This window comes from Perkinsus marinus (assembly GCF_000006405.1).
Source record: "Perkinsus marinus ATCC 50983 genomic scaffold scf_1104296969090, whole genome shotgun sequence".
Lineage (NCBI taxonomy): Eukaryota > Perkinsozoa > Perkinsida > Perkinsidae > Perkinsus > Perkinsus marinus.
In genome coordinates, this window is record NW_003202922.1 from 407,139 (window position 1) to 419,934 (window position 12,796).

General features: G+C 51.3%; 4 protein-coding genes across 4 annotated transcripts; all 4 read right to left on the reverse strand.

The window, feature by feature from the left end:
• Positions 1–439: 439 nt before the first annotated feature.
• On the reverse strand, positions 440–4,775 carry Pmar_PMAR002960 (Dolichyl pyrophosphate Glc1Man9GlcNAc2 alpha-1,3-glucosyltransferase, putative; the record flags this gene model as incomplete). The annotated part of the gene is made up of 21 exons (XM_002768126.1): positions 440–592; positions 636–746; positions 790–927; positions 970–1,049; positions 1,095–1,369; positions 1,594–1,907; positions 1,952–2,037; positions 2,082–2,174; positions 2,226–2,357; positions 2,417–2,478; positions 2,528–2,637; positions 3,289–3,379; positions 3,425–3,504; positions 3,553–3,658; positions 3,702–3,762; positions 3,805–3,881; positions 3,930–4,061; positions 4,106–4,198; positions 4,244–4,421; positions 4,469–4,677; positions 4,726–4,775. The coding sequence occupies 21 exons, from the start codon at positions 4,773–4,775 to the stop codon at positions 440–442; spliced, it is 2,631 nt and encodes an 876-aa protein (XP_002768172.1).
• Positions 4,776–4,872: 97 nt separating this feature from the next.
• On the reverse strand, positions 4,873–6,388 carry Pmar_PMAR002961 (conserved hypothetical protein). The gene is made up of 7 exons (XM_002768127.1): positions 6,200–6,388; positions 6,038–6,150; positions 5,901–5,993; positions 5,720–5,844; positions 5,521–5,668; positions 5,363–5,476; positions 4,873–5,315 (listed from the first exon to the last, which is right to left on the reverse strand). The coding sequence occupies exons 1-7, from the start codon at positions 6,360–6,362 to the stop codon at positions 5,121–5,123; spliced, it is 951 nt and encodes a 316-aa protein (XP_002768173.1). The 5' UTR covers positions 6,363–6,388; the 3' UTR covers positions 4,873–5,120.
• Positions 6,389–7,261: 873 nt separating this feature from the next.
• On the reverse strand, positions 7,262–11,145 carry Pmar_PMAR002962 (replication origin activator 2, putative). The gene is made up of 29 exons (XM_002768128.1): positions 11,042–11,145; positions 10,941–10,991; positions 10,809–10,898; positions 10,666–10,750; positions 10,545–10,622; positions 10,446–10,501; positions 10,290–10,390; positions 10,179–10,242; positions 10,015–10,133; positions 9,858–9,970; positions 9,751–9,814; positions 9,646–9,696; positions 9,518–9,601; positions 9,417–9,478; positions 9,279–9,372; positions 9,153–9,230; positions 9,012–9,102; positions 8,852–8,969; positions 8,750–8,797; positions 8,641–8,701; positions 8,520–8,594; positions 8,383–8,470; positions 8,194–8,336; positions 7,990–8,103; positions 7,806–7,944; positions 7,655–7,759; positions 7,537–7,607; positions 7,389–7,492; positions 7,262–7,339 (listed from the first exon to the last, which is right to left on the reverse strand). Exons 1-29 carry the CDS (start codon positions 11,125–11,127, stop codon positions 7,304–7,306), a joined length of 2,469 nt encoding a protein of 822 aa, XP_002768174.1. The 5' UTR covers positions 11,128–11,145; the 3' UTR covers positions 7,262–7,303.
• A 359-nt stretch (positions 11,146–11,504) lies between these two features.
• Positions 11,505–12,269, reverse strand: Pmar_PMAR002963 (triose-phosphate isomerase 1, putative; the record flags this gene model as incomplete). The annotated part of the gene is made up of 1 exon (XM_002768129.1): positions 11,505–12,269. One exon carries the CDS (start codon positions 12,267–12,269, stop codon positions 11,505–11,507), a length of 765 nt encoding a protein of 254 aa, XP_002768175.1.
• Between the last annotated feature and the right edge of the window lie 527 nt (positions 12,270–12,796).

Here is a 12,796-nt window from a genome sequence, read left to right on the forward strand (position 1 = left end):
ATAGAAAGCTCTGAGGAGCCTCAATGCCTGATACGGAGTGTTCTTGAGAATGATATCCTCAACGTCTCCGCCAGCCTGTGTAGCATCACTGCTTGAACTTGGCGTCTGATCATCGTCATCATCAGCGGCCATACAGTCTACTCTACCCTATACTGCCGCCGCCGCTTGAGCCAGTTATCATGGACTAATGCTCGCTGGCTCGGAGTAGGCGTCCTCACGAAGGGCCGGTATCTCTTAAAACGTACAGCCCGGCACAGGAATCTCGAAGTCTCGAGTAGCGTACAGTCCACTGAAATCCCGAGGACCGCCGCTGTGGCCCGTCGCCGACCCAATTGGTAGTACAACATTCTCTGAAGGCGATACCCTCACCTCCCTGGGAACAACGCAAGACACAGAAGGCTGGGAAAAGTATAAAAACTAGACACAACGCACAGAGCAATCAATTCCTCTTCCCATCGTCGTCGAAGCTCAGTAGATGATCAGTAGAGAACCAATAGCAGGCTAACAGAGAAATGGTCACCCCAATGGAGCAAAAGACGCTGATGAACATGAGCGGAGCGAAGGTCATAGAAGGCAACACTGCCGGTAGAATCTGACCAGAAACAGTAATAGAGGATAGACTGATGCCTGCTCACCCATTGATGCATAACACAGGCCATCGCCGTTATAGCCACTACGTAGCGATGGAACCTTCCACCGTCGGCGCTCATGGAGCCAATGCAGCAATCGATCGACCACGAGAGCAACTGACAGAAATGACGTGACCGTTGAGGCAGAAGAGGCCGCTACCGTGAGGGTACACTTGAGGCCTAGCTCTGGGGGGGAGTCGGGTAGAAGGGGCAGCAGAGAGGCCATCATGAAAGTTGAGAGGGAGGCTACTGCTGTCACATAGCGAGAAGAGCCGTGGAGATCCCTCTTGAGGATAATCTGAACCGAGGAGTCAACAAGGGTCATTGGGAAGCATCGTACCTCCAACATCATAGGGGCCACGACTGTAACCAGGGCTTTCTCATGGACATGCCATCCGCACATGAATGACGCACTGCTACCTGATGGGAAGAGTCTCGTCGTGTCACCGTCCAAGTACGGCTTACCTATAGTAGCCCAAAATAGCAAGCTTCTTTGACTACCATGAGGCCGGCCAGACTCCCGGACTATACCAGTGAGTATGGGAAGATAGACGGCAACTAAGACAACTACGATGGACTTCTTTTGGCGATAGATACTACCAGTAGCTAGCAAGGCGTGGATCGGTCGAATGGGAGGGAGAACTGTAGGGTCCATCACTTGGACCAAACCGTGCGTAAAGGCCGATCCAGGGAGGCCTTTCAGCTTAGCCAACACCACATCAGCACCGTAGTATAGAGCCCTGCCATCAACGCGGTCAGCCTCCCCGAGTAAAATGCGGTATTTTAATTATATTTTTAGTTTCCTCAGCTGAGCTCAGAAGTTTCCTCACTAATTGTAGAATTTACACATAACTAGGGTAAAGAAACCAATATGAATTCCACAGAAATGTCCTCAGAGTTTTCTTATAGTTACCAACACATGTAGCTGAACTGGTGCATATCTCCCACAAAATATATAACTCACCAGACGTTGGGTGCCCAATAGGCGTGTGTGAGACCCCTGTCGAAGGGGAACATCCGGCTGAGCATCGGCTGCAGTTCACCGTTGTAACTAAGGAACACTATCAACCACGGCATACTCCCACACATGGCGTACATTATAGGCAGTAGAACTACAGCTGTGGTGGCGAGCACTACCACTACGAGTTCGAGGAGTCGACGGAAATTGAAGTTCCTTTCGACTCCAGTTTGATAGGATTTCGTGACCATACAGTAGTTGCAGAGGAGCCAAACACCGATGGCTGGGGCAGCGTAGGCGAAGATGTGCTTCGACAACACCTAAGGAGAGGTAAATCCGGAAGGGAAAGATGGCGGAGTAGTACGAGTAGTGTGAACGCTACTGCGCCACATAATACATTCCCACGCTGCATCAGCCCAATGGCTGAGAAGTAGACTCCCAGGAGCATCCCTGAGGTACTACGTCACGCGCCACGAAATTCCGATGAGACTCACCATTATACTGAAAGTGGACATGATCGATGAGGAGAAGAGCAGGCATTGCCAGCATATAGAGAAGACCAAGATACCGTAGTGTCTTCATAGGAGCTGAACCAAAAGTAGGTCCGGTACCGGTGACAGGAGGGTGGTGACACTTACTGAAGACACCCGAGGGTGGGCATAGTAATAATACCCCTGGTATCAGAGTTAGGTCTGATACGATGACCGTAAGTCGTTGGAATAATACCACGGATCCAGGAGCAACATCATCTTGGGCCTGAGCACCAGCTCCTGAGAGGGACACTGAGAGCTGGAGGGCACTACCTGGGGGTCCAGCATCTTCCACAGACTGTCACTATTTGTCAAATACGCTACGGCAGCTGCCACCTTTGCTAGGAACTTCTCGAAATACCTGATGCATCGAGACGGTGGCTGTCGCTCCAGCAGCTAACACCGCCTACGCGAAAACAGGAGGGTAGTCGAGGGTCCACTGCGACGGAGCCCAGGGGCCGTCCACATACCACTTTGAAACCGGCAGAGAGAAGGTCACCGCCAGCCAGTTCCGATGCACCTGGCGACACTGAGTAATAGGATCTCAGAACGACGTATCTTACATCGAAATCAGTGCTATGGTAGAAGGGTATCAGGAAGGACTTTACTATGGCTGTGAGCAAATACACAGCTGCAATGCCAACAACAGCAACCGCTGCGCTCTTCGAAGACGATGACGAGAAGGAGGATATCATCACACAAAGAGTCCAACTGCTTTGCTAGGCCATAATAACACAACGCTGAAATGCACGGACTAGGGGGAAACTATCATGGAACTATCACTAGAGGTAGCATGTACAGGTAGAAGGAGTAAATAGACAATACTTTAGTAACTTCAAGGGGAACTTCCCTCTATCCTCTTGGCAACACACAGGCGCTCTTCCGATTGATACCTGACCGAAGGATAGACAGAAGCTCGCGCGGGTTCGCTGTTGGTACTTCCTGTGAACGGCACTAAGATTGCGAGCATGCGGAGAGGAGTTGTTCTGAGGACGGTGCTGGTTGACGATAGTCGTGATAAAGACGGCAGTATCGTCCACTGAATGCAAGGTGCACTGGGGTTTATGACAAGGGGATATTACGCTCCTTTGCTGATATATTCAATTCGTCAAGAACCTCCTCTTGGACCTGTGTGGAGTCACTACCGCGAGATAGCGGTGGTAGGGCTCACCAGAGCCTTCATGGCTTTACGCTTCTTGCGATCACGCTTCATGTGAACAGCTACCCATGCACAGGCCAGGGCCACCACGGCAGGCCGGAATCTGCCACCACGAACCGATGCAACATAAACACTTCACTAACGCTACTTGAGAGTCTCGTACTCCAGCAATGTGAGGTCTAGAAAGTAGGCCGAGATGAAATAATACGGCCTTCGAAGAGAGAAAATCTGCGACGATACCGAAGACATCGTGACGACTATCGGACCCTGGGTGACCTGGTTCCATCTCCGGAGGTAGGTCCACGCGGTTGGCAGGTCGATACGGTAGTCTAATGCCTTGATGATAGCATGTTCCATCTGTTCGATTTGAAGGATATCATAACTAGGGTGAATCTATGGGGAGTGGTTGAGCGGGGGATACCTACGCCCCATCACAGATCCTCATGAGGGAGTCCAACTCCGGGCTGAACGAGTTTTGCATTTTGCCTGAGGTAGCCTGACGATCACCCAAGGTCGACATTGGCTTACTAGCAATCATCGCGCAACATATCCCGACAAGTTGCAGCTTCCCAACTTCAATGAGGCGCTCTGATTTGTATAGGAATCTGTGTACATCCTCATCATCACAAATTACACCTCTTAGAGACGCCCACCGGTCCACAAGGGAAATGCACAAATGTAGGGCCTCATCTCGGATCTCCCATTTCGACAAGACATCAACCAGCCAGTCCACCAGCATGGCCCGCATCCTCGGAGTAATCCTGTACTGTCGCTTCTCTAGATAACTGATCAGTTACGATGAACACCACGTTGAGAGGAACCAGCTTACTTCGGGTCGAGAAAGTCAACCTCTGGTGACACGTATTCAGCATCAAACTCGAACAAGCGGTGATACATGCTCTGAGCAATCTCCGCACAATACCTACTCACCAAAACAGTACAGCTCCTCACGGCCGTTACCACCTACTGCGCATCTCCCACAACTTTCCGGTCCCAACTCTTCAACTCAGACTTCCAATCATAGTTTTTGAAGTCTTCGAGCGCATCATCGACCTCTTCATAGGATGGCTCCCGAGGGAGCGAGCCAGGACTGCTAAGACCTGCCTCTGGCCGCCGATCGGGGGTGACGAAGTCGCAGACATTTCCTAAGCCCCATCTCTCCCCAGTAGCGAAACCCTTCCCAAGCAATTACCAGTCAAATACCCCACTGCATGAGGTAGCCCCTGGCCGAAGACTTTGCTGCTAGAGTACGACGCTCCTGTACTACTGGCGCTGTCTTCTCTGCAACGGAGCATGCTAGTCCCATGAATCACACCAACCGACCTGCTCTTAGTCACTCCGCCAACTACCGTCCTACGCCTCTTCAGAGGAGGTTGCATGCTGTATCGGTTAGCGACTATACTGTAGAAAATAACAAGCTGGGATATTAAGGCGATGCTCCGAGCTGACCTGGAGTTCTCGTTACCAGGAAGGTACCGCCTTGGTGCCTCGCTTGACATCTTACTGCTAAAGACCATGACCAACTCTGAGTACCATCCCAGTGCTACTTACACAACGCGACAGGCGTAGACTATGATGAACTGAATTCATCATCATACTATATGGGAAACAGAATGCCGGACCGACAAAGATGCATACAAGGAGCTAGGAGCGATGCCGAGAAACAAACCTACACTGGTGATGGTCGAATACATGTTGGTGGGAGTACTTCAGCATAGCTACCGCTAGCATGAGCACAATAACCCGTAGTACAGCACAACGTGCGACACAGCATAGACCAACAGAGTAGTTAAAAGGGGCATGGCGTAACAGCCGGGCATAGGAGGGTGTCTATACACTTCCACTCAGTCTTCTTTCACGAGCTCAGGAATCTCCAGCTTCTTGCCCTTCAACGTCATCACTGCTGCCGCCACAGCCGCGCCAACCACTGCACCGCCAATGACGATCTTCATGCGTTGTTGACGCTTCTTGGTAGCAGCATATTCGATGCAGTCCGCCTTGGACATACCAGTGCGACCGCGCCAGTGGGATTGGTAGACCTAACGGCGGTGAACACAATGAATAGGAGTCCCTCATCAAGCCTTACCCCAGAAGTGAAGTGTCTCCTCTCGCTATGAGCGAGAATCTGCTTCAAGTTGGTCGGAGTGACGTAACCATACCAGTCACCAGTATCAGCCACTTTCATGTCGTAGATGATGAGCTGAAAAAAGTAATAGCAGGAGAGCTGAGATCCATCCAACTCACGTTGCCAGCAAACTTATGGCCACCAATGTGACTGCATTTCCGCACATGAGTTCTCGGATCCTCCAACGCTTCGATGTAGGAGGCCAGCTCGGGTCCACAACGACCACAACGCTTATCACGGTTGTTGTGAGCGCAGACGAATATGTGCCTATTCAGTTGTTGCTATTTACACTAAGGGAATTCATTTACTGAGCATTACCTGGAGTTGGCTGGCACTGGCACGGCGTCAGGATGGGCGATGGGAGCTGGAGACTGCGACTTGTCTACCTCGATCTTCGAGAAGTCAGCACCGGCAGGAATGCGGAGACCACTAGGGAAGAACAACTGAAGTGATGAAGAGATGGTATCGGAATTGGCTTTGGCGAAATGATGTGTATTACCACATCGCCCTCCTTATCCTCGCCAGGGATGCCCTCAGCAATCACTACGGGGAAATTCTTCGGTAGATGCTTCCTCAAAGTATCCACCATTTCCTGACAAGCCAGTGCCGAGCTGAGGTACCCGCAACCGACTGTACCTTGAGCTTATCGTCCATAGTGTTGGCTTCCTTCGGCCAGGCTGTGTGCTCGCCGTAAATAAGATACGCCTGGCCGGCCAATTTCTTCATAGCTCCCACCACAGTCTCAGTGTCTGCCATGGGTGAAGCGATGTAGCCTACAGCTGTTGATGTCGGACTTACTCATTTCAGGGCGATCGAATCCACAGCAAGCACAGTTCTCTCCGCAGCCGTCATCACTAGACTCGACGGAGACCGCATCGGGAGTCTTGGTATCTTCACTGTTGCAGCACTGTTGCTTTTTACTACAAGAATTGGAACAGCAGGAAGATGATCCGCAAGGCATAACGAAGTTAAGTAACGTAAACTTGGTCACAAAGCGATGATGTTATTGAACCCAAGATCTGCAGCTGAAGCCAGGGCGCGCGCTACTTGCAGCGCACATTGTTACACTGGAAAACTTATGCATGAGTTGAGATTGCGACACGAGCTCGTGAGGACGCAGGCCTCTCAAGCCCACTGGTAAAGTCCCCATAAACTGCCTTGAATATGTGGTGCAGGACATCATGGTGAGCTAGAGGGAGACTTGAAGGAGAAGCAGAAGGCGGTAGGCGTCTGTAAGGGGTCGCCTCACCTCGACAAGAGAAAGAACGCAAGGAGCAAATATCCTTGGACGATGAGGTTACTGACACGTTGGGTGTATCAATGGACGATGGACAAGGAGGCACTACTACCATCCGCAACTCATGAAAATCCTCGTGAGTAGACCTGTAGTAATCCAGGACAAAATTCGTATCAAGACTACCTGCCGAGATGGATTGGGCCATGTCTCGCCTTACGTGACTGCTGCTCACTCAAAGTCATTAACTACTCGATTGGCGCTCTAGCCAGCTCTTCCGCTCGAATCACATGATAGGCGTAGCTTGCGACCCTTTTGATGTATAACCGGACCGTATGAACTCTCGTGCTTTGAGTTGGACAGTTGCCACTCATATCAATTAAGGTTCCGAAATGTCTGGCGGTGTCGGAGCAGAAGAGACTCAATAGCAATCATTCAATAACGTGATGCTAGAGACACCGTGGAGTCAAGACGCTGAATTTATCGAAGGAGCGACAGTGTACACGTTGCTCGGGCGTCAGGAAATATTCATTTACGACGTGAACACTGAGTGATGTGCGTATATTGGTAGATTGACAGCTGTCGCGAACACAACACAACAGCGATAGCTCTGCATGAATTATGAACCTTCCACCAGCCATGCAATTGGTTCACCGAACCAACAAGGCTTATACAATGTAGACCAAGTCCGAGCTAATAAAGACCTACACAAAAGTCTCACTCTCAAGCCTTCCACTGTTGTGGTATGATCACCTTGTTGTCTTCTTGGAGACTTTCCAGTCCACCATTGAACTCCGCGGTTGTGAAGACACTGAGCTTCTTCCGTTCAGCGAGAGCGTTGACCTTGTCACGCAAGTCTGAGCAGAGATGGTTGCCGAGGTCCGCTTGAGTTAGCCATCACCGTCAATGTTCATGAACTGCGTCCTTTCGGCAGAGAACACATCAACCACCAGCTCACACAGATCGTCGATTCTGACAGTGGATGGATGTCGTTATATCCTTGCAGAAGTAGACTCCACCTGTTGCCTCCAACCGCGACGGGCGCGGGTGGCTCAGCTGGTGCCTGTTGCACACGCGTGCGCTTAGATCGAGTTGTTTTCTGGACGTCCACACGCTCGGCCGGCCTAACACGATCACGAGGTGAGATAAGGTGTACGTGGAGCCCCTTACTCAGGAGCGGCCTGTTCTGCCTGCTTGTCAGTCGGTGGCGGGCTTGCATCAAGCTGACTCTGCCTGCGCTTGCGTGCTGGCTTCCTAGCTGTCTCGAATTCGTCTTCCATGTCCTCATCGATATCCTTAGCATCCCGACCTGCCGTAGCTCACCACCCCGCAGTATCAAAAAGTGGCACCTCACCTCTGGCTGCAAAGATGACTTCCCTCGCCATCAGAACATCATCCTTCGATACGTTAGCCTGGAGCTTCAGTTTCGCATGGGCAGTAGAGAGACGAATAACGGCTTCAAGGGTTCCTATAGGAGACCACCCATGAAATTAAATGCTCCTCTACTGTCAACTTTCTCATCTAGGTCCTACTACTCAGCTGACCCCTCGAAGCGTACGTGCAGTGACAGCGAGACCTTGAGTCCCGTTCTCGGCAGCATCAGCACTCTCCCTCCTCAACAGACTGTACAACGTAGCCACTTCTTCAATGGCATCCTCCGTCAGTTGAGGCATCGGCCTATTCTTGGCATACATAATATACCTATAGTGGGCGATCCTCCGGGTTGTCACTTTACTCCTACGACTACTTCTTTAGGAAATCCACTGTCACAGCATCACCCGTCTGTCCTTGGTACTTAGTGTATACATCGTTCTTGTCACTTGTCTTGCCCTTTTCTGATCATGCAATGAGCCTTCCCATGCAACCACACACCGGTGGTATTACCAGCGGCCTTGCCGACTAACAGAGGTTCTCTATCGTACAAGCCAGGTTCGAGGATGGAGGTGTGGTTCTTCGAACCTGGGCACCGTACCAATTAAAACCTCACAGGCTGGAAGGGCTGTACCATCCCTGCCGGCCGCGGTAATGGTCGCAACATTGACACGATTCTGGACTTGGGCCAACACCTTAAACGGACAGCCCTATCCCCAACGGTCGCTTTATAGCTGCCCAACCTGACTAGCTATCTTCCTATCCTCAGCCTCACTCATCTTATCACGGACCTGAGCGCACACGGTGAGATTCACCATGAGACCAGCTTCACTGCAAAATCCTACCACGAAGACTAGATCAAAACGAGAGAGCAACGAGTCGGGAAGAGCTATGTTCTCTTGAATGGTCCTGTTGCCGTCGAAATTGCCATATAGAGGGTTCGCTGCCGCCAGCACCGAGCATCTGATAGGCCAAATTGGGAAGTGGCTTCTCTTAGGCCACTACCTAGCGTTGAGGCTAGTATGTATCCCCGCCTTAGCCACTGTGACCGTCTGCTGCTCCATCACTTCGTGGATCGCTACTCTATCAGCAGTACCTACCATTGAGAGAATGAGCAGCGTCCCCCACCCCCAGCGACAGCCCTACTCATCTTGTCGAACTCATCGATACAAACAACTCCTCTGTCAGCCAACACCATGGCTCCGGCCTCCAGAGCCCGCTCGCCTGCCAAATCTCATGTCACCGGTAGCTCGTCACCGATTGGCAGCTCACCAGTCTCCCTATCCACTGTAACAGCAGCTGTCAGACCCACACCGCTTGAGCCACGACCGGTGGTAGAGATGACCAGAGGAGCAGTGTTCATGACCTGAATGCAAACCTTAATACGGTACTAGACTACTATGGACTTACGAAGCGGAGAAGCTGCGACTTGCCACATGAAGGATCTCCGATCAAAAGGACGTTGATGTCACCTGAGCTGTCTGAACCAGCCGACTCATATCAGCTATCACCTCGAAGATGTGTCCCATTCGCCAGGTTCTTCTCAGCTCCTCCCAGCTGCTGCAATAGCATACCCTTTTTCTCCCAATCACGACCTGAATTCTTCACTGCGCCACAAAATTATTTTCCGAGTTACTACCAGCGATAGAAGGGGCGAAGGAGCGAGACAGCACCTCGAAGGTGTCCTTGCCTGCAAAAAGATGACACCGTCGCTACCAGCACTCAAAAAGGAGAGTGCTCTTACGCTTGGCTATCTGTTTCATGAATTTAATATCTGCCTTATTGAGCGTAGGCTGCCTTGCCTGGATCTAAGCGGGAGCAATCGCCAGTGGACTCCAGTCGCACTCCTACTTGCAGCTGTTTGATCTCAACAGCGATGATGACCGTCTGGAAAACTCCCGAGCTGATACCACCCGTGAAGGAGGCTATAGGACGATAGACACCAATAACGGCGATACGGTCCCCTGAATTCGTCATGGGGATTAAGGCGTGCCAGGAAATGTCCTACCAGGTTTGGCCCTATCACACATATCCCCGGTACAAAGGACTTCAGCACTTCTCGGCAGCACTCCGGTAGGGGCTTGCTCTGGCATCTCTTGCATGGTGAGCCTCTGGAAGTCCTTATACCTGCTTCTATTAACTGCTAGGGCTCCCACCGTCCTGAGAGCTCACAGGCAAAGACCGTGCTCCCAGGAAAATCGATTGCCATCTTCGTCCTCTTTCGGCACTGCTCCGCCTGAGTAGGAGCTACTCTGGATAGTAATAAACCTACACAGCTCCTACCAGTGTCTGTAGTGGTGGTAAGACTAGTGTAATCCTTATGTTCCTTCGTTCGCATGTCACCGGTCGCTGGGCAGTAGTGGACCGACATGCTCAGGCGTGGTCTGAAGAGTGATCCACTTCACAGCAACATCCCTGAGGTCGATCGGCTCCGTCCACCTGCAGAGGCCTAGTCTTGTGACGATGCCCTCAACACAGACCAATTCCCCAATAACCTGACAACGATTCTACAGCTGGGGCGTTCCTAGTCGGACTCACCTCGCTGCTGAGACCACGTGGGGTGAGATGGTTGGCGCCGAAAACGCCATCGATACCGACACGCGGAAACACACCACTCTGACACGAACAATACGTAGGTCTGGGCACTCCCTCTGCCTGCCTTATTCTTGCCGAACGTGGCGTCCTCATGCAAGATGGCCTCCACAAGGCCCTCATCAAAGGCCGGCATATACAGCGCGGGATTCCTGAAGCATCGACAATCAACATGATTAGATTAGGACACAGTCATGGTATAGTAGATACTTGATGATCTTCTTGGCAAGTCCCGGTTGCCAGTCCTCTAGGTCCATGAGGTCGATTGTGAAACGCTGCCTCTCCCCAGCAAGAATTTCTCTGTCAAAAGAACTCCAGATGGAACGAGTACTGAGGAACTACCGGAACTGGACCATGTATTTCTGACTCTCCCGTTCGTCGGAAAGGAACTCTCTAACAATGACAGCGAAAGCTAGTTATTCGCATGTTGACTGCAGGCTAACCTGAAGGCCCGCTTGGCGGCATTGAAGAGCTCCTGTTCGTTCATCGACATGCCAGCTTGGATATCGGCGCCGTTAAGATCCGCCATATTGTTTATTTATGGTAACAGTAAAGTCACTAAGGATGTTCTCAGTTCCAGGCAACGACCATCCGCAGACCGCTCACTGAGCGGTTACCAGATATTAGCGGTGACAGCACCACTCAAGACAGAGAAAACCCGAATGAAATTAACAGACTGAACGCAACATTGAGTCTCATAACAATCAAATGGAAGCTGACTTTCAATACAAATCAGCCGGAGCAAGGCATCATCCGATGATCCCTGAAAATCCCTGAAAAGACTGCGGATTGTCAACCTTGTTACTAACAAAACGCAATAGCATCGTTGTACGGGGTAGAATCCCATATGTTGCACATAAGCATCCTAAGGCAACACACCATTTACAATAAGATGAGTTAATCAAACTAGTTAGAACCAGCAGCAGCGGCAATGATATCAGTGAACTGAGGTTTCAGAGAGGCACCACCAACGAGGAAACCATCAACGTCAGGGCACTTGATCAGCTCTCCACAGTTGGCAGGACTGACCGACCCTCCGTACAGGATGCGCATATCAGCAGCAACCTCGGCGCTGACCTTAGACTTCATATAGTTTCTGATAGTGGCATGAGTCTCCTGCGCTTGTTCGGTAGTGGCCACCTTACCGGTACCGATAGCCCACACAGGCTCGTAGGCGATGACGATGTTCTTCCAGTTCTTCACAATAGGGACGATAGCATCCATTTGAGTGGAGCAGACCTCGTCAGTCTTGCCGGCCTCGCGCTCCTCGAGCAACTCGCCAATGCAGAAGATGATCTTCAAGCCGGCAGCCTCGGCGTTGACGACCTTAGCAGCGAGATCCTCGTTGGTCTCGTTGAAGAGATGACGCCTCTCGGAGTGGCCAAGGATGGTCCAGTTGAGACCAGCGTCCTTGATCATGTCAGCAGTGATCTCCCCAGTGTAGGCGCCAGGGCCGGTCCTACTGCAGTTTTGGGCAGAGACCTGAATGTTCGATCCTTTAAACTGGTCCAACGCGAAGGAGAGGTGAATGGCGGTGGGAGCGACTACAACGTCGACGGCGTCCTTGTTGTACGTAGCCTCCCCAGTGACCAGAGAGGCAGCGAGCTCCTTGATCGACGCGAAAGTGCCGTTAGATTTCCAGTTACCTCCAACGAAGGGCTTAGGAGACATGTTGAACTGTATTCAACTATAGAGACGTATACTAATACCGGATTGCGTATTCAGAAAAGTGGCGCGCTCGCCCAAGTGATCGACTCAACCTGCACACATCAATGATGTGACATCATCCACCGAGTCCACGGTTAAAAGACATGAAAGTTTCCAAACAGCGGGACTAAGCCCTACAAGACCAACGCGTGCATGTACGATAGACAGAAGCCTCCACTCCGTTGCTTTCCTCCCCGACGCAGGAGATGTCACTTTCACGGTAACTACGCGTACACGATAGATGACGCGACGACCGAGCCCACCACGGTCTTCTCACATAGCTGACGCTTCTTGACAGGAGCGTATACGATAAACTACTCGGCAATATCGTCCGAAGGACAGCTACCATATCCTGAAACCCAAGCGACCCGAGTCATCGCCAACAGATCTTACTCAACTTCTCTCACGGTCATCCTACAGTCTCATCACCCTCACCCGTTCCCACAGCTGCATCACTCACCCAATCGGTATGTCCACTGCATATGATAAAA